Genomic DNA, 19,673 nt, shown 5'->3' with positions numbered 1-19,673 from the left:
CGACAAAGCATGGCTCGACCTAACATCGTGAAACAACTGACAATAACAATATCTTTCTCCTTGCTGTTATACCAGGTGTTGATCCAAACGAAGTGAAAGTAACCCATTTGACCGCTGGCCAATTCACCGAGTCTTCAGACGGTGGCAGTTTCAGTGTTCCTATATCATGGGAAAAGCCAATTTTTAACTACAGCACGCTTGTCTTTTACACATTTCGGTACAAGATCGGAAGCAAGAATAGCACAGAGGAACTGATGGTAAGAAACTTTGTATTGAAAACTTTAAGACTAAATAAATATTTGCTTAAATTGGCACCATTATATCGACTGTTAGCATGAAAAACCAATGCCATAAAGAGGCAAAAGAAGGCATCATATACACGAAAGATCACTTAATACCATCAAAAGATTGACCCAGACAGATTGGTGTTGAAGCCATTACAAATTATTAATAGGGCCTATCACTTTTCCCGAAAACTTTTTACGCAAATAAATGCGAGACCCCTTCATCTACGATTTCAAATCGTCGACCTAAGAATTCTTTTAGCCCTAAATGAGGTTTTTTTATTACTTTAATTTTATTGATGGATACAGCAACAGGAACATTCTCTAATTAATCGAGGATTTTTCAGTTTCCGGAACGAAACTTTCTGACATCGACTCTTTGACAGACTTCTAAACCACCTCGTTATAAATAGTCAACAGAAATTGTCTTTTCTTTGCCTGGCAAAGGACTAATCATAGCATTTTTCTCTCTCGTTTTTAATTTGGATGTTTTAAATGATATATTTTGGTTGCTATGGATACTAGTGCTTTCTCTGAAGTACCTAATTGTAATGTAATGGTTCTGACTCCGAACTCTGGAAATGTTTTCCAGATAGCATCTGTTTATGTGACATTTTAGACACCATTAATTCTAAGCTTATGACCTATCTTTTTGAAAAATATCTTTTTAATAGCAATTTTAATCTTGTTTTCGTAACATTGATTTAGTTTCTATTCATTGCCCATTTTTTTAAAGCGACAGGAGCTTATTCATCCATTTACCTTTATTCTAATATTTATACTATGTTTATTTATCAGCCTAACGAGACATATTTCAACATTTCTGGAATACTGCATGGTAAACTGATCAGATATTGGGTAAGCTTATGTCCACAGATTTGTCCATTTGTACGGGGTGAAACTAGGAATTTCTGATGGCAGAAGGGTTAAAGATTTTCACCTGCCTCTCAACAACAATTCCAACCTTAGTTGAGGTTCAAGTCTTCCATATCCTGGTTTTAAGCACTGCCAATCTAGTGACGAAGAACTCGTTGGCGTGTAAATCAATAGACTAAGTAAACATTTCTGGTATTATTACTTCAACAATTTAAACGAGCCATAGAGTATTTATTTCATCTGCGATTCTTTTCAGGTAACGCCGCATTACCAACACAACTGGATCAAAGGAGCACAAGTGTATGGAAACATTACAGCGCCTGGTGAGAATAAGAAAAATACATGAAATAAATGGATGGGTCGAAGATGTTAGGCTATTCCTTAAAATGGATATCAAACTTTTTTCAGGAGCGTGTTATTATAGTAAAGAATGATCGAGCAAGGATATCAGTCTGACGTCCCCTTTTGTTTTTAGTAATTAACCTTCCAAGCGAATCTGTTTTCTAACTAACTTTGATTGATTGATTGATTAAGCTCTTGGCTCCCTGTGGAGCATAATTTCCTTCCTTAATGTGCTTCTTTCAGAGGCTGCCATTACCAGCTGGTGCCATGAGTAGTTCCATGTTTTCATGTCTGACTTTATTTATCTTCTCCACGTATTCTTGTATTGATATTCCGTAGTAGCTTACAAGTTTACGATGATTTTGTTTAATGTCGAAGATAGCCCATATCATTTCCAGTTAGGTCCTTTTTAAAGCCACAATCCGTGAAAACAAAACACTTAAAGGTGTTTTTGAATGTTTGCAGTTCCGAGTAATGACGACACCGAAATCAAAAGCCTAAAGTTCGGAGAGTTCGTGCGTGAGCTCGGAACTAGCAGATACTCCATAAATGTCACGTGGACAGGACCAGTGTTTAATTTCACCTTGATCTCCTACAATATCGAGTACGAATTGACGGGATACCAGTCAAACAGACCTACCGTGCAGATTAATGTGGTATGGTGACTTCCACTTATCTCTATAGGGTTTATTGTACTCATATTCTTGCTAATTGCCCGTGTTACTGAGTTTTTTTTAACTATATGGGAGATTTCGAGGTTGTTAAATGCGTTGTACACTTTCGACGAACGTGCGTTCTGTCTCAGAAATTTCAAAGGTCAAAATTTCATGATTTTAAGGCAAATTTAGTTTATTTCATTCATCATCTTTATTTTCAAAGAAAGAAAGGAAACACTTAGTGTTCGTATAATTAAACCTTTACAAGCGTCTTTGATAATGATGCGTCGCTTGTCAGTGTGACAAATCGTGGCTTTGTTGCAATTATATGGACAGAAAATTGATAATTCTACCATTAATTTTGAGCCGGTGATTAAAATGACTCTGAATGAGTTAAAATGAGTTGTTGGCGGCTAAAATACTCGTGGGATGCATCTGAACAGCTTTGGTGTTGGTTTCAATTCATTTCTTTTATACAAAAAAATGATCCTTTTCTGATGCACCATTTGTACTTATTTGCTTTTAGGAAAAACCGAAGATACTTTTGTCGGGAATAAGACCTAAAGAATTTATAAGGATTAAGGTAAGCTAGATTTGAAGAATTATTTGTCATTTTTGTATAAACCCCCAAATTTTTTTGGTTTCTGGCTGTCATATTCTGTTCCCATCTTCAGCATAAATATAAAAATGCTTTAGCGAATAAAGTAGGTATCATGAAAAATTTTTATGAAGTTAATTGCTCAAATGGCGGTGTCATTAATCCAATATTTCAAGTTAATTTTGGGTTTAATTTCAACTTTAACAAGTGTTTTTGGGCTTAAGTCTTGAGTGCTCTTATCCGTTGAAAGTTATTGGCAAACTTTCTCGTTTCCTCGGGATTTCTTGGTGACGTGTTATGGCACATTTTTTGGCACTGTTATAGAAATTCATCATATTTCACATGCTCGTTCTTTGTTTTTTATTTGGAAGGTTAAAGCAATGTTTTCCAATCCCAACGTCAAAGGAAAAGAAGTAACACTCTCGAAAACTGCCCCAGGTAAGTATAAACAACAGGTTTAATTAACGTATTTTTTGTTGATTAAGATGTCATCAGCTTTTTTTCGGATGTTTTGGTGATATGGACTCAAAGATCAAACGTAATTGACTTAGGAAATGTAGAAAAGATTGAAACCTTACGCAAAATACTGGCTGAACGCTTCTGAACGAGGCTACTTATGGAAAAATGCTGGACAAATTCCTATCTTACCCTTGTTGATGAATAAAGAAATCAAAGATGGCGTTCGGCTTACAATTGAATCTTACAAAATGTTTCTGTTTCATTTTAGCTGCCGATCCAAGCACACTAAACGTTCGAAACTTTACCTACAACTCTCTCAACTTAAGTACTGTAAGGATAAAGTGGGAAAAACCGATTTTCAGCGAAAGTAACGTCACAAAATATGACCTGAAATACAAACGAAGAGGGAATCCAGACAGAAAAAAGGCGTTCCACTTCGAGATTGATGAGGTAAGACCAGAAAAGGTACTGCATACTTGAACCGACAAGTCTGGAAAATTGCCTTCAATGCTAAGTAGCCAGTATTTCGGCAAAAACTTTGGCAAAAGGTTAGGAAACAAACAGACAGGGCCATAAATGACAAGCGTCATGGATCACTTACGTACATTAGTGAGTCAGATAGATTCCAAACATTCGCACAGATGCGAAATTTGATTTTCAAAAATAATTTGTCATTTTACCATTTTACTAGGGGAGGACGTATTTTGCCATTCATGACTTAATCCCTGGCGACAGTCTAGTAGTAATGGTAAGGAACCGATGTCCTGTACTTTGAGTCGTTGTTTTCGTTTATGTTTTCCGAGTCTTAAATGCGCCTTGGAATTGTGTGGGGTCGATTCAGATCTTTCTTCGTCTTTCATGAATCCGTTCCTTTAAAAAGGAAATAGTTTTGTTAAGTAGATTTTATGAGACCAAAACTGTTTGCATAAGCTTGTCCTGCCCAAGTAGAGCATTATCCAGAATATTTGTCAAAACGATTAGTAGAGTATAACTTTTTTCAATTTTTAATGTCTTCGAAGGTGACGCCGATGTTTGACGCTACTGCTATCGCAGGAATCACTTTAGAAACCACTATAGAGCCTCAAAGTAAGAAAGGAACAAATCAAATTAGGGCTTTTTTTTACCTCCTTGTTTCATATCACAGAAGTTTAAGGATATGTTTAGCCAGTAGTGATGTTGTTGTATAGCTTGTTGACTCAACAAAAAAAACTATTTGCTGAGCCAAAAGGATCAATATAAAAAGGACGATAGCGTGGAAACATAATCCTGCTCGAGCAAGAATCAAGAGAAATTCAGTTCAAATATAATTAACGAGAAAAAAGCTAAGGGTTCCCTTGTTTGTTCCAAAATCCCGAGTTAAAAGGTTCAAACCCCTTTCAAAATCTAACCGAGTACTTCCCAAAAATTTCGATTAAAAAAATAAGAAACCAAAATGTCATGCTTGAGGAGACTAAGGGTATGTTCAGTAATAAGTGTATTAAAATTTTGTATTGAGAGACAATTGACTGCACTCTCTACTTAAACGATAATTTTTCAGAATTTTATACAACACTTGACATTTGAGTATTCGTGCGTACTTGACGACAACATTTCTTTTATTTTTATGCTTTTTTTTCTTTTCAAAGAGCCTGACAACCAGGAAATACAAGTGCAAAACCTACGTGTAGGTTCGTTTCTCGAAGACGAAGAAAGCAACACATTCAGCGTCAATTTCACCTGGGAACCTCCGCCATTCAAGTATAGCACTGTGCGCTCTTACACTGTGTCTTATGAATTATACGGAGGTTATTCAAGGGAAGAGCTTTCTTGTCCACCGTTTCAGATGGACAGTCGCCGATTAGGATGTTCCAAAAGTGGAGATGTAAGTTTGGATAAGATGGGCGTGTGTAACGCAATCTGTTCGTCCTTTGTAAGAGACGATTAAGGATTTCAGTAAATGAATTTTCATTAACCCCACCGAAATAGCAGAAAGTTAGACAGTAGTTAGTTATACATATTTTCCATTTACAATAATATTGAATATAAGAACGAAAGTAACGACGAGAACAGGAACGAAAATTTTAGCGATAGCCGTTGTCATAGCGAGGGCAACGCCATGTTTTTTGTAATTGTTTGCCATTTGCGTTCATTCAATAATCCTTTCATTGGTCTCCTTTTATAGAGCTTGACATTTGTGCAGATATCTGGAATGTATCCACGCGAAAGCGTCACTGTGAAGGTATATTGCATTGGTTGTAGTTCGAAGCCCTTTTTTGCCAACAGCGCAAAACGGCATTGACGTTTGACAAAAACTAAAAATTCATCAAGAAGTATTTTATCTTCAACTTCAAAAACTTGTGCAGCGTGGGACTCTTCTTAGGAGGCAAAATTTTTTAATACAACCAATAAATCTCTTGCATTAGAGAGACACCTCTTTGTCTTGACCACCTTCCCAGGGTTCAAGGGTGCCTCTCGAAGGCATTGCATGAATTGAGTAAAACCTAATCGTTAAATGTCTGATTTAAAATTTTTAGGTTACGCCCACTTACAGCAACTCATACATCACTGGGGAAATGGCAGAAGAAATAGGAACTGCGCCTCGTAAGTAAACTTTCTTTTGCATTTCACCAGTCAGTTATTCGTTCAACATTTTATTTCAGCTAATTCCTCTAAAGACTCTATTTAAGGATTATCATAATTAGCAATGTGATGAAAGTACAGATCGACGACTCTGTAAAACGAAACTTCTATCCCATAGTTTTAACTGATGCAAATGGCTACTGATCTTAACTTTGGCGATTTGTATCCTGTCTAAAACAGAACCTAGAGAGGAGCTTATTCAGGTTAATGGTTTGAAGTATGATGAGATTTTCCCGACTGCCAACAACACTTTCCGCACGACAGTAAGCTGGGGGAAGCCACTTTTCACCCACAGCGATGTACAACACTACAGTTATAAAGTGGTGGCCATAAATTCTCCATTACGGAAAAGGAGGGAAACGCTTTCAAACACCATTATAACAACGGTAAGAGGAATTATTTTTATCAGAGTACAGCGAGGAGTATTTCTACTCCCGGGGGGAGTAGAAATACTCCTCGTTGCTTCATGCGACAGAAACTGGGATGAGCACTAGATGGAAAGGCCACCTCGCTCGAGTAAAGAAGTTTCAAGACATTTAACTCAACCAAGATGCTAATGAAAATAGAGGCGATTTGAACCTTTTATCCTGGCTAATTTGATCACCAGGAAATTCTGGGCGAATTTCAGAATAGATTGAAGCAGGCGCACTTGGCGATATTGCATGCCCATCGAGGCAAATTTGTTCCTTGAACTTGGTCCTTGGCTCTGTTCGAAACAACTTTTATTAACTCAAATTTTGGCGGCAGGTTAAGCTGCAAAAATTTGATTACGCATACGCATAAATATGATTACACATACTCATTTTCAAAAAAATCCACTATTGATGACTCGCCGTCTATGTGGTTTCTCTTCCGCAGACTGGTACCAATGTTACGATCAATGGGATCAGTCGAATCGATGGAGTCGAATTCCAGGTAATTTAGCATAATTCCTTCGCGTGAGCGAAGCTCAAGCTGTCTCCCCGCGTACAAAGGTTAACTGGTGTAAGAAAGTTAGTTATACGTGTAACCGAGATATTTAATAATAACTAGCATTGGATGAACATAGAAATTTCAAAAAATAAAGATCAACGATGTGAGTTTCATATGTAAGAGGAACATTGAGATATGGCTCTCCATTAAACTGCTTGGGGCTCCCTGTGGTAGCGGAGCTCTTGTTCGCAAGAGCTATAATTGGCGACAAATTAAAATTGTAGACAAATTGACCTTTTAACCTCCTATTAATTCAGTTTTATCTCATTTGCCCTTGTTAAGTTAACCCATCGCCCCCTTCCCACCCAAATATGTGGAGTCGTGATTCCATGAACTTTTAGCTAGATACAGGCACATTGAATAGGGGAGGGAAGTTCTTGTCAATGATTAAGAGTGTGGTAGAAACAGGAGTGTTATTCTACACATAAATAGGACTCTTCATCATGATGTGTCAAATCATTTTGACACTAATTGTAGCTTATTATGGAGTTTACTCACTTATTTGTGTCTTTTCAGGTTACTCCAGTATTCGTTGTGTCTGAGGTTACAGGTGCAGATGCCAAGATCTCGCTTGCCTGGAAATCCCAAACTGGTAACTGCTATATTTTTATTTTTGAAACGAGAGTAGCCGGGAATTTGGCGTCATCCTCTCAACTAATCAGAGTCAAAACTAAAAGCAATCGCCATTTGGTTACTCGTGTATAGTCTTGGTTAAAGTTTGCCTGTTTTCACCTTGACTTCTTATTGACTTTTCGTGATTTAACTTATGATAAACTTGGTTTTGGTTTTGCGACACTCAGTCGAGAAGCATTCAAAGAAAATTCTATGCGTTACTGAAATATCCCCTTACATATATATTTTGCTCTTATGAAGTTAATAAAAGGTTCGACTTTGGCGACGATTACAGTGATTATGACGATGATGCTGCTGCTGATGACAAGGATGATGATGATGATCATTATTTTCAGATAAAAACCCTCTGTCTGATCCAATGACCGCAACTGAACTGGCTGGGCTTGTCATAGGAGTGATACTAGCTGTATTAATAGCAATAGCGTTACTCTTTTGGTGTTACCGCGAAAGACAAAGGCAGTTTGGAGCTAAAGGACGTGTCTCTGGGTATGTTGATTTATCGTCTGGTAAGTTTCATTTACTTTCTATTCATCTTTCATTCATTTATTTCTCGCCTTCGCAGCAAGAATGCTCTAATGATTGATCATTGGGAGGTAGATGGAGACTCAGTGACCCTGGAGGAGGAGCTTGGAGAGGGGGCCTTTGGAAAGGTGTACAAAGGGGTCCTCAAGGAATCTACATCACCATCACGGAGACTCTCCATCATGCGTCCCAAAAGCCCCATGCGTAGAAACACGCTCAAGCAGACGGAAGGACTTATTGTAGCGGTTAAAATGCTACATGGTGAGTTGAATTTATGTAATGTTCTCATACGTAAACGCCTTACACAAATGAAGAATATCACACCCCACTGGAAGTGGTCAAAAGTCAAATACAATTATCATATTTCATTACAGGAATGGCAGATAACGATCAACGCAGAGAATTTCTCGAGGAGATACAGCTAATGAAAGCCGTAGGAATGCACAAAAATATTGTTAATATGCTGGGTTGTTGCACTGTGGAGGAACCAATGTTTTTGCTTGTTGAATATATTCCTTATGGAGACCTTTTGCATTACTTGCGAAAACGTCGAGGAAAGGTATTCACCTTACGCAATGTAGCATCAGGGTAGAAAAATAGCTCACTTTCACAATCGTTTTTTAAATGAAAATCCCCATTTGATGTGGGGAAACCGTAAACGAATCCTGCGTCGAGGAGCCTGAGTCATGTGGATACCCTTTCGGTGTCATTCCTATACTGAAAGACATGAGATCAGATATCTCGAGTAATAACTTGAGGCGGACCTCCTTACGAATAATGGATAATTTGCTGAGGTGAGACTTAATCAAGTTGATCTTGATGTAAGTAATCCATTGCAAGATTTTGTCTGTCTCATTTAAAAAGTGGCGAATTTCGAAATAACTATGAATCTTCAGGCAAAATTCTTAGCTCCTTAAATATGTCTACGAGATGCATGAATTATGCAGGATTACGGATGATGGGTCGCTTAATCGCTCTGACGAAGGGCTAACGCTCGAAACGTCAGCTTTTTTACCCTTTACGGTGGCTAATTTACGTTTTCAACCCAGTTGTTAACACTAAATTACCCGCTTAAATGTATGGTCGGTTTAGCAAAGCAATAGCTTGCAGAGTCTCACCGAATTAGGATACTTTTCTGCTTAGGTTAAGAGTTAATGACTGCTTAATGTGATTCTCAAATTTATTTTGCTTAGATTATTAATGAATGTTTAATCTAAGTATTAAATATATTTAGTTTATGAAAACTCGTAATCAATTTTAAGGATTGATGTGCTTCCGCGCGTTAAAAAGATCTTCTTTTGTCTTATTACATAGGTAAAAGAATATCTTGGTGACGAATCACGTGGTCCCTATCGTTCCACATACTGCGAAACATACGTTATGGACAAGCAGTTTGGAGAAAGAACAACAGTGGTAAGATAAAATAAAACCCCTCCTATCTTTCTGTGGACAATTTGTTCTGATAATTGTGTATTCATGTTTTATGTGTGGTAATGGAGAATTAGTCTTAAAAAAGTTGATGAAAAACTAAAATTTTGAGCCCTAGAAAGTCAGCTGGAAAACAACGACGTAAAGGGTAACAGTAACATGAAAGTTTTCACTGGAAAAGAGAGCAAATACGGCAAAGCCAAAAGAAATGAAAAGAGTTAGAGATCTTAGTATCATTAGTCAAAATCAATTTTTTTTGCCAGCGCGTGTTTTTTAAATTTTCAAATAATGTTCAAGCACCAAACTGAACAGGTAAGAAGTACGGACGGAAATACGTGCTCTTTAATAGCTCAACCGTGATATCTTTGTGACCAGTTAAGGATAGCAATCAACTTCATCCTTCTCCTTTTTTTTTATTTTTATACCTCTTCCGTTACGTTCATGCCATTTCCTTTCAGGCCACAAGGAGTGACCGCATTTATGTAAACAGCCCTGATGCACCAAAAGGTGACGATGGAAATATTCAAATTCTATCATTTACACAATCTGCCAAAACAGAAGAGAGAGGTAGAGAAAATTTAGGAATGAACCAAGATGAAGTTCATGAAGACGCGGAAGACGACGAGGACACTCTCACCCCAGGAGACCTTTTAGCATTTGCCTGGCAAATCAGCGAAGGAATGGTGAGACACTGATTTGTTTGAATCAACTCAGCAACAATTTGATGCTTACCTTGCGCGAGGCATTAACAATTTGCTAAATTGTTCGGAAAGTCACAAGAATGAACATCAGACTATTTTCTAAAGAATATCACACTAGCCTTGAGTTAGCGAAGGATTAAGTGATTATTTTGAAGACGGTCACTAATATGCACAACAGAGTTTTCTATCTTTATTGCTTGACCCTATAGTTGACTTGTTCCACGCAAAAATGGACTAGCGTTTACGTGCTCGAGCGTGAATTATTCTAGAGATTTCCTGGGTTTTCAACTGTCATCGAATGTTGGGACGGGAACGAATCCACCAGCAGGTCGGGTACGAACCAATACCAACCGGTTAAAATATTCAGAATTTGGGCACGAATCGACTGAGTACAAACCATCCGAGGGTACGAAACGACTTGATATCTTGATAACTTGGGATGCGACTCCGTTAGCCTGCAACCATCAGAGAGATTGGTCTAGCTGTCCTATCATTAGAAGAACTACACTAGAAACGCGTGAATCAAATACTATTCCCAATAAAAGATCTAAACATAGAAGAGGATATGTAGAATAAGCTCTTAAGGTCATCTGTAATAAAATTGTGGTATCACAGCAGTAGTTTTTCTTGCTTCAGTTGTTATCACTTGCCAAAAAATATGGAGCTGGGTCAGGTTTAGTATTTTTGAGTGAATGCATTATTTTTACTGATAAAGAATTCTTGTGATGTCAGGTTGTTTCTGTCATGGATGAAGTCTCCTAAATTCTTATTTTTGCTTTTAATCTTGCAGGAGTATCTGGCAAGGAAAGGATTCGTGCATCGCGATTTAGCGGCCCGCAACGTTCTTGTTGGTGATAATAAGATAGCAAAGGTAGCAGATTTTGGTCTGACTCGGCACGTTTATGAAGAGAAGGTTTATCATGCAAAAAGGAACCGGAAACTTCCCTTGAAGTGGATGTCAGTTGAGGCCATCTTTGATCAAACCTTCACAACTCAGAGTGATGTGTAAGTTAGAGTTTTTTTCTAAAATGACTTTGATTTTTATAGGCTGTTCATAAAAATTGAGTGACAATTGTTCATCTTATTTCAATGACTAGGTGGGCTTTCGGCGTGCTCCTGTGGGAGCTGGTAACATTAGGTAAGAAAAAAGTTCCCTGAAATTCTTTTCGTATATTGATTAACACGTTAGTCCACAAAAGCTAGTTGTGCGTAGTTTTTAAGCCAGTCCAATCCAACGTAAATATGAAAGAAAGCCAATAAGACCTCACAGTAAATAGGTATTCAGGACATTACTGAAATAATCCCTTTGGCATAGATTGGCAATTGGTTGTTTCTCAGCAATTGGCTGAACAAGTTTTGTTCCTGAGTTTCTGAGGCCATGGAGCACTGAAGCAAAACCAAAGCAATATCGTGTGGGCCGGACATGTAAAGCGGCAAAAAGCATTTAAGTAACACAAAAACAGCCTCTAATACACAAAAAGTTTATTAAGAAAGAAGAACTTCATTATTCACTGGCACAACAAACGATGTAGACATTCATCTTGAATTACAACCTTGTAGCAAGTCCTGTGAAACCTGCGAAACATAACAAACATTACCTAGCGAAGCAAAATTCTAAACAGAAACTATCTAACAACTTACCATGACGATGAAGGGACGGCATAACCTAGAGAAATCACAATTTTAGCATATCATAAACGAGGGTTTTATTACGTGCGATTTAAAAGTGAACAAGCTTCTGAAGCATTTTGGTCTTACGCGTAGAACAGTGGACTGGACTTAACATTAACGACTTGCTGAGGAAGAGCCGCAACAGCGTTGTACTTGTTTTTGCATTTTTACGTTAATGACTTTACCAACTCATTTTATACTGAAATTTCTGAGGCGACCTCTTGCAGGTGGAACACCATACCCCACAGTAAACAACAGAGAGTTGCTTCGTCTTCTCAAAAATGGATATCGGATGGAAAAGCCAGACATCTGTAACGACGAAATGTAAGTAGCCATGCAGGTGATTTTTGTTTGACGTTAAAGCATTGATATCGCACATAAATCGAAATTCCAGTATTGCAAGGATCGAAAGGGTCTCAGTTTACAAGAAGAGAGCATGATCTGTCTTTCACCTGGTTTAATACCAGTTGAAAAAGACTGAAACGAAAAACAATTTCTTCTTTAGCTGAGTTAAGCTAGGCGATGAAATCATTTCAATGGCTCAATTTACGATTTTACTTTGCTCTTACTGTAATATGATTTTAAATTACAACAATTATCATTTAATCAAATTCATAAAATGCAATGGACGAGGAATTATCAGCATCTGAAGAAATTCTCAAGCGACTAACACCCCTAAATTGAACCACTACAGGTACAACCTGATGAGGGAATGTTGGTTGGAAAATCCCTTCGACCGACCAACTTTTACCCTAATCCGAGAGAGACTGGAAGAGATGATGCAGAAAGACAACCCATATTTGGACTTCAGCGTCCTCGATGAATCTCGGGATTATTACAATGTGCCGTCTTTTAACAGTTTAATAGATGAATCTGAAGATGATGTGTTTGAAAAAGAAGAAGGCTATGAGTTACTTGAAGAGGACCATAAAGAGATAATCATTGAAAAAGATCAGCCTATCAAGGACTCGAATAAAAACGAAATTGCTCCCTCGCCAAAATCTTCAAAGGAAGAAAATAACGAGCCAGTTGATGTAGACAAGATTGAATTTAACAACATTGCTTTTCAGAGTAAAGACTTCAATGATCTCAAAGAGGAAAAGGTAGATTTTGACGCTCTTGAAATGGCTCTGTATCGCCATGGCGGCAGGCATAGGAGCATTGTCCTTTAAGCAGAAATGATGAGCCAAGGGCACCCCGAGAACAAAACTCAAGCCGACCAAAAGTAAGAAAGAATCCAACAAGAAATTTGATATCTATCTTTACAATCATAGCACTTAAAATACTCCATATTTTGTTTCGTTTTCTCATGTTATTATTTTTTTTTGGTCTAGTTATTTATCAGAGAAAAATGTTTGCGAAAACCCTAATTTGCAGTTTTCATTTAGGTTTTTTCACTTATATTTTTCAGTGGATTTGCAACTTACAAGTTAAACCAATACCCTTAAGACAACAGCAATTTTTGCATGATCCTTTGACTGAGAAAACTGTAAAAAAAAAATGAATCCTCTTTTAATAATTAAAATTGTTTGTGTTAAACTTTAAGAGAACATTGCTGAAAGCACAAAGTTCAAAATTTGTCTACTATCGTACGCAGTATAGATATACTAGTCGTTCGAAGCTTAATAACTAAACAGGCTGATCTCGTTTTTTAATTCGGTTTTGCTCAAGCTCCTCCCTTTATTCAGTAGCTACCAGCGAATAGATTGCGAGTAGCGTGGCCAATCAGACCACAGCATCTGCCATAAACAATTCGTATTGCATAGCATTTAATTTCAATTTCTCTTTATTTTTCGGCGCTTAAGAGGCAGATGTTAGACAAACATTTATGAGTCCCAATTTAACTGGGAGTGACTCTATTACTAATTTTCAGGAATAACATCAGTCGTTACTTCACGGGTTCATTACGAGGCAACAAAATGACTAGCTCCCAGTTGGCTTGATAGCTTAATGGTAGAACACTACACCAGTATCGTAGAGGCCATCGGTTCAATTCCCGCATACAGGCTTGAAATTGTTCTTTTCAGGCTTTATTTTTACTACTGCTAAGGAAGTGTTCGTTACCGCGAAGATCACTCTCATTTTCAAATATTCTTAGCGTTATCACAATTATCGATATCACTACCATTGCACGAGAAAATTATATTACCAGAGCAAAAGATTATAATCTCTTGTCCAGAATTATGATGACAAATTTAGGAAAACGAAATTAAAATTTTTATAAATAATATAGCTGAACGAACCGTATACCAGTAACAAGAAAATACTTTTACCGTAAATTTAGGCCACAACTTTCCTTTTGTAACTATCCAACTATGGAAAACCGAACGTAACCAGCAGGATCTGGTTTTCTATTATATTTAATAAATATCGCTATTAAGTAGCTTATAAAAGACATTTCAGGTCTTATGAATATCCTAAAAATTGAGAAGGATTCAAATAAATTCTTCTCAATCCTTTTTGCTCTATTTTATAACAAAAAAAAACTTAAATTTGCGAATAAAGATGTTTTGGATTGAAAAGTTGTGGTTTTTGCCAGACTTTAAATGATCGTCCAAAACAAAAAATAGAAATCTGATTTTCTGAGTGATTCCTGGGTGTAAAAGAGTGAAAAATCTCAGTTTTGAGTTTGTACTCAGGGCCCTCAGATATATAGCCTTTTGTTTGGACAATAATTACAACCGGGGGGAAAATGAAACCAAACATGACAAGGTTCCGCTACTTTTAAGATCAGTGTCGTTAGAGACCTCAATATATACAAAAACAAAACTGCGTGTTGCACGGGAAAACGCTAGTGACCAAGTCACGATAAGTGTTAGCTTTGCATTTGATTGGTTGAGAGAGGATCGAGAATTCTGGACCAATCACAAAGCAGAGAGGAGCAAATAGAACGCCAGCCCAGACTTCTTACGACTCTCTATTAGACATTGCTCTAATTACGTTTTCTAATTGATTTGTTGGTCAGGAAGGCGATTTACGTTCAACTGATGAGCTGAAAAACGTAACCATTTAGAGTTGAAATCTGTTTGTCGATCAATTCAATTCTTTTTTGATGTCGACTACTGGTTTATTTTTGGGAAAGGGAGTCACGTCAGCCATTTTCCAGATGGTTAGAAGACGCTGCTCAGCGTAGGAGGCATTCGGGATTTCCGTGATGGGATAGGCCACCAGGTCGCAGTATTCTTTCAGCAGCCAGCTGGGTGTTCTGTCCGGTCCACAGTCCTTCCTTGGATTGAGGACATCCAGTGCTCTTTGCACGCGCTGTTCGGTTACCCTTAAGATCTCACTCCTCGAGTGAGCACTCCTCGAGTGCTTTGAGGAGAGCGGCATTGATGGCATTGGCTTGCTCTTTGAAAGGCAGTACTGAGAATCCTTCGATGTTAATCTGGCTAGCTAAATTACTGTGGGAGGTCTTTAGGCCGCATAGGCGTTTTGTTTCATCCTACCACCTTTTCGGGTTTTCTCCTTTTAGGTGCTGGATCTTTAACTCATAGTATTTCCCTCTGAAGATTTTCCTCTGACGGTTGACGGGGTTACGAAAGTATTTAAATTGAGCTGAGTCAGGGCCGATAAAGGGGGGTCCTGGCAATTTGAGCACACAAGCACGCTGATAAGCACATGGTTAGCGTAAATAATGTTGTTTAAAGTTATCGAATTCGAGTTTTTGAGAGTCCGTTTCTGTAACCTTCCTCAATATTTTCTGTTGAATTCATTGAGGTTCAATCTCGGAATTTCACAGGTGATTATGAACGATTAATTCGTATCGGCACCATAATTTTGGGGAAGTTTTGTTTACACATGACCAGTTTACAATTCGTGAACCATTTCTGTAACTTGCTAGGATATTTTCATCAGAAATTAAGAACGATAAACCCGTATATGTAGCACAAGTGAACACGTTTTAAACTTTCCATACGATTTTAGGAAACTATTCTTAATTGACTATCGGTAAATTGGCCTGGCATACCTCGTTGATTATTTTATTATTTTAAGGCCCCAAAAGCCCGCTTTATGACTCTGGAGGTACTGAACTTGATATATTTGATACATAAGGTATCCTTCAAGGAGGAAGGTTAGAATAAAATTGCTTTTACGACCGTCTATTGCACTCGGTTTACATATGTAGATAATTGCTTAAATTTGCCTATTGTAGCTGAATTCAGAAGCATAGACATGTGATATGCTTTTGCTTTATTTTATTGTAAGAGGTTTCTTTTTATGTAACATATATCCGTCCCTATTATTTCCTCCTTAAACTGCCTGTAAATAATTAACTTTTATGTTTTAATAAAAGTGACTAAGAGGATAAAACAGAAGTGTTGTAGAGCTCTCTTACAAGATTGAATTCAGGTGAGAACATCAGCATGCTAGATAATGTCATATGCTTCTCCTGAATGTTTAATTTATTGCCCTGGATTTTTGCAAAAAGCCTCTTTTATATCTGTGATGATGAAAATGTGATAATATGAAGCACTTACTATGGAAAACCTGTTGCTGGTAGGTTATGTCTTTAATGTTTCAATTTTCATTGGAAAGTTTTTTTTTTGAAAGTAAGGATACAGGAGTTTTTAAAGATGTTAGAAATAAGCTGTTTGCAAATAATGAAAAGCAAATTGACAACCATGTTTTGATGCTTTACATGCTTCCCTCGTAGTGCTATACATGTCAGTTGTGTGTACCTACCATTGTAGAGGGGGGAAGGGGGGGGGGCAAGTAGTGAGGTCGGTAAAGCCAATCATTCAACATCTTTATTATTAATCTTTACAACCGAAAAAGTTACTAAAGGCGCTGAACTTTAATTTTTGTGTACACAAGGTACCCTCCAAGGTGAAAGAGTAGAAGACCATAGAATGATATTTACTAGGCACTTGCACTTACTGCAATCACATGTTCAAGCAAAACTATACGTATATAAAACTGACAACATGCTGTCCCTTTACATCCCAACATCAGTCTGCATATTCTCCATACTGTTCTCTATACATTTCCTATTGTGCTGGCAAGGAGAAGTTGCTTAACAATCAAGAGGTTCTTCAGTTGATTATCATTTCTTTTATTCTCATAACTTAATGTTTGATTCAGGGAGAAATAAGATGCTAGTCACTCTCAGGGATTAAAGGGTTAATAACTGTACACAGTTTATATGCCGCTCCTTGCATTTTTTGGCAACAAGACAGTGTGGTTAAGATTGTTAGGAAAGAAAACAAACAAATGAACAGAAGACAGTGAAATGAGGGAAACTATATGCCGCTCCTCGCATTTGTTGGCAACAATACAGTGTGGTTAAGATTGTTAGGAAAGAAAACAAACAAATGAGCAGAAGACAGTGAAATGAGGGAAACTATATGCCACTCCTTGCATTTTTTGGCAACAAGACAGTGTGGTTAAGATTGTTAGGAAAGAAAGGAAAGAAAACAAACAAATGAGCAGAAGACAGTGAAATGAGGGAAACTATATGCCACTCCTTGCATTTTTTGGCAACAAGACAGTGTGGTTAAGATTGTTAGGAAAGAAAACAAACAAATGAATACAAGACAGTGAAATGAGGGAAACTGTAAACTCTACCATACAATAGAAAAAACATAGCAGAATACTTAAAACGGGAAACTTGAATTATGCTAGCTAATTTCCTCTACTGCCCTTCATGTTTTTGATCAAATAAAATTTAATCAGTTGAGGGGTTTGCTTGCAATGTGTCAAATTACCAGTGTGGACATAATTCTTCCCATGTGGCAGCTGGTAAAAGATAGATATTAAAAAAAAAAAAAAAAAGTCCGTAAGAAAAAGTGCACTGTGCTGTATTCGATTTGCGTTTACATTAATTCAGCCTCGCTTCCGTTCATGATTCGATGTATGATCACTTCCGGTAATGGCGACGACACATGTTAGAAAATATTAAAAGTTCTGTGTTGAAATCCAAGAATATATCTCCGTTTCTCGTGCCATCCGAACACCACAGCACATCATAAAAAAATCACCCTTCACACCATAACATTATTATGTATATTCTCCTTACTGTTCTCCACCCAATGCCACAGGTTCTGACAGGGAGAATTTATTTAAAAATCAAGAGCTTCTTTAGTTGGTGATCATTTCCTTTATTCCCATGACCTTAATGTATGATTTAGAGGTGATACGGAAGGGAGAAATTAGATGCTAGTCACTCTTAGGGGTTAAAGGGTCAATTTGTAATACTTAGAATGACAGAAGCATTAAAAACGCATTGAGCTTTTTCCTCTTCACCAGTAAGTTAATTAGATTTTAGATTCTACATTCAAACTGGGTGAGATTAAATTTATTCATATATGCTTCATTATGGTTTGTTTACTTGGAAAGGTAATTGTTGTTATAGCTTCACAGATGTTTTGGTTGCTGTGGCAATTAACATTCAAAATAGAGTTTCATTTAACATAGAATGTTTCAAGATCTTTCTTCCTTCCTCTTCAATACCATTTATTATTTCTGAAGCACAATTCAAGGAGGCTGGTTATTAAAAAAATTACAACTTTTGATTCAGGTAATTATTTGAATATGTGAGTAACATTTAATGTTTTCACATGTAAAAGGATGATCAAGCTGAAATAGCCTCCAAAGGAGTGAACTCCACTGTAACAATTAGGTGACTACTTTGGAAACTTGAGCACTTGGTAAATACACCTCGCCTTGCAATTTTGATGATTACAGTTTGCTGAGGTAAATAAAATGACTCAGTCCCCATGCAGGAACTTTCCGCTTAACCAGTATAGTCATATGCTATGAGATAACTTTAGAAAAATGCATTTGTGTTGGTAGAACTATTGTAAGTACAGTACCACCTAGTGACAAAAATCTACAATTTCCTGTAAGCATGAACTTTTGGGAGAAGTTATGGTGGTAATTGACCATTTCTTTGCAAGGATGCATAGGATATGATGATTGCAAAGTATATCTTTTAGATTTCAAACTTTCAACTTTGTATTGATTGTAACTGTTTGCCATATCTATTTCTCTGTGTCTTAAGCCCTCAAAGTTAAAGCAGGTGAATCAATAACATGACTTCTTTTGTTTGGAGTTGTGTGAGTATATAATTTTGCTGTGTAAGTTACCACATTGCATATGTAATATTATTATATAGATTGCATTGAACACTCTTGTTGAAGCTTTCATTAATGTATTCTGTTTCTTACCAATGCTCATACCCAAACTAAACATTGATGTAAGGAATTGTTCACAAGATGCGCGAATTTTGAAGGGTGGGATCTGGAAAAGCAAGGATCCTCCTTTAATCAGGACCTAAATTAATGGGGGCCCTATAATGCCTTTGCATTATTGGTTAAAAAAATAGATACTTATGAATATTTATCCAAATAACATAATCACTATCAGTCTCATTCACTCTCACTTTCCATTGAGCTTATGGAAAGATTATAACCTCAGTATTTTTTTTAAATGAAGAAGGAAAGCCTGTCCTCTTACTACAGATAGTTCATTTGTACATTATCAGTACAAACCTGGTCTAATTTGTACAGGGAGGCGATTGTTCCAAGTAGGCTAGCCTTATAAATCAGTTATGAAAATTTCTTGAACCTGCTGTAGTATGAATATTAGACTCAATTTTACCTCACTAACCTTATGCTTTTGAGGTGCGCATCAAAGTTTCAAATCATCGCAGGCTTAAAATACAGTTTTATAGGAAATCTGCATGTGCGTGTGTTTTTAACGTATGAAACCAGGATTATGACTACTTCGAATGACTTTACCACGAGCCGTGCAGGTACAGGCAGTTTGCCCAGCTTTTTCATTAGTACACATTTCTTTTTTCCAAGAATCTTGGTTATCCGGCCTAAGCTGAATTCTAATTTTTCAACCAAATTTTATTTTCTTTCGAATATTCTTAGATTTCCTAGTATCAGTTAATATTCATGTAACTAAA

At 37.1% G+C, this 19,673-nt stretch overlaps 1 protein-coding gene across 5 annotated transcripts in view; it reads left to right on the top strand.

Annotated features, from left to right (window-relative positions):
- LOC113677549 (uncharacterized) overlaps positions 1–14,283 on the top strand; it is a 39,706-nt gene extending 25,423 nt beyond the window's left edge. For all 5 annotated transcript variants that reach the window (XM_089211276.1, XM_089211273.1, XM_089211274.1 and 2 more), the window contains 24 exons: positions 76–257; positions 1,083–1,142; positions 1,417–1,483; positions 1,968–2,158; positions 2,685–2,741; positions 3,128–3,194; positions 3,484–3,665; positions 3,907–3,963; positions 4,235–4,301; positions 4,841–5,076; positions 5,377–5,433; positions 5,729–5,795; positions 6,015–6,220; positions 6,693–6,749; positions 7,323–7,398; positions 7,775–7,925; positions 8,002–8,222; positions 8,336–8,520; positions 9,276–9,374; positions 9,848–10,072; positions 10,881–11,095; positions 11,188–11,228; positions 11,989–12,085; positions 12,456–14,283. In XM_089211276.1, coding sequence (XP_089067402.1) covers positions 76–257; positions 1,083–1,142; positions 1,417–1,483; positions 1,968–2,158; positions 2,685–2,741; positions 3,128–3,194; positions 3,484–3,665; positions 3,907–3,963; positions 4,235–4,301; positions 4,841–5,076; positions 5,377–5,433; positions 5,729–5,795; positions 6,015–6,220; positions 6,693–6,749; positions 7,323–7,398; positions 7,775–7,925; positions 8,002–8,222; positions 8,336–8,520; positions 9,276–9,374; positions 9,848–10,072; positions 10,881–11,095; positions 11,188–11,228; positions 11,989–12,085; positions 12,456–12,933 — 3,341 coding nt within the window. In that variant the 3' untranslated portion in view covers positions 12,934–14,283. The remainder of the gene's footprint in view (positions 1–75; positions 258–1,082; positions 1,143–1,416; positions 1,484–1,967; positions 2,159–2,684; positions 2,742–3,127; positions 3,195–3,483; positions 3,666–3,906; positions 3,964–4,234; positions 4,302–4,840; positions 5,077–5,376; positions 5,434–5,728; positions 5,796–6,014; positions 6,221–6,692; positions 6,750–7,322; positions 7,399–7,774; positions 7,926–8,001; positions 8,223–8,335; positions 8,521–9,275; positions 9,375–9,847; positions 10,073–10,880; positions 11,096–11,187; positions 11,229–11,988; positions 12,086–12,455) is intronic.
- The last annotated feature ends 5,390 nt before the right edge of the window (positions 14,284–19,673 follow it).

The sequence above is a fragment of the Pocillopora damicornis genome, chromosome 7 (assembly GCF_964200805.1).
Source record: "Pocillopora damicornis chromosome 7, jaPocDami1.2, whole genome shotgun sequence".
Classification (NCBI taxonomy): Eukaryota; Metazoa; Cnidaria; class Anthozoa; order Scleractinia; family Pocilloporidae; genus Pocillopora; species Pocillopora damicornis.
Note: the sequence above shows the minus strand (reverse complement) of the source record. Positions and strands in the feature narration are given on the sequence as shown.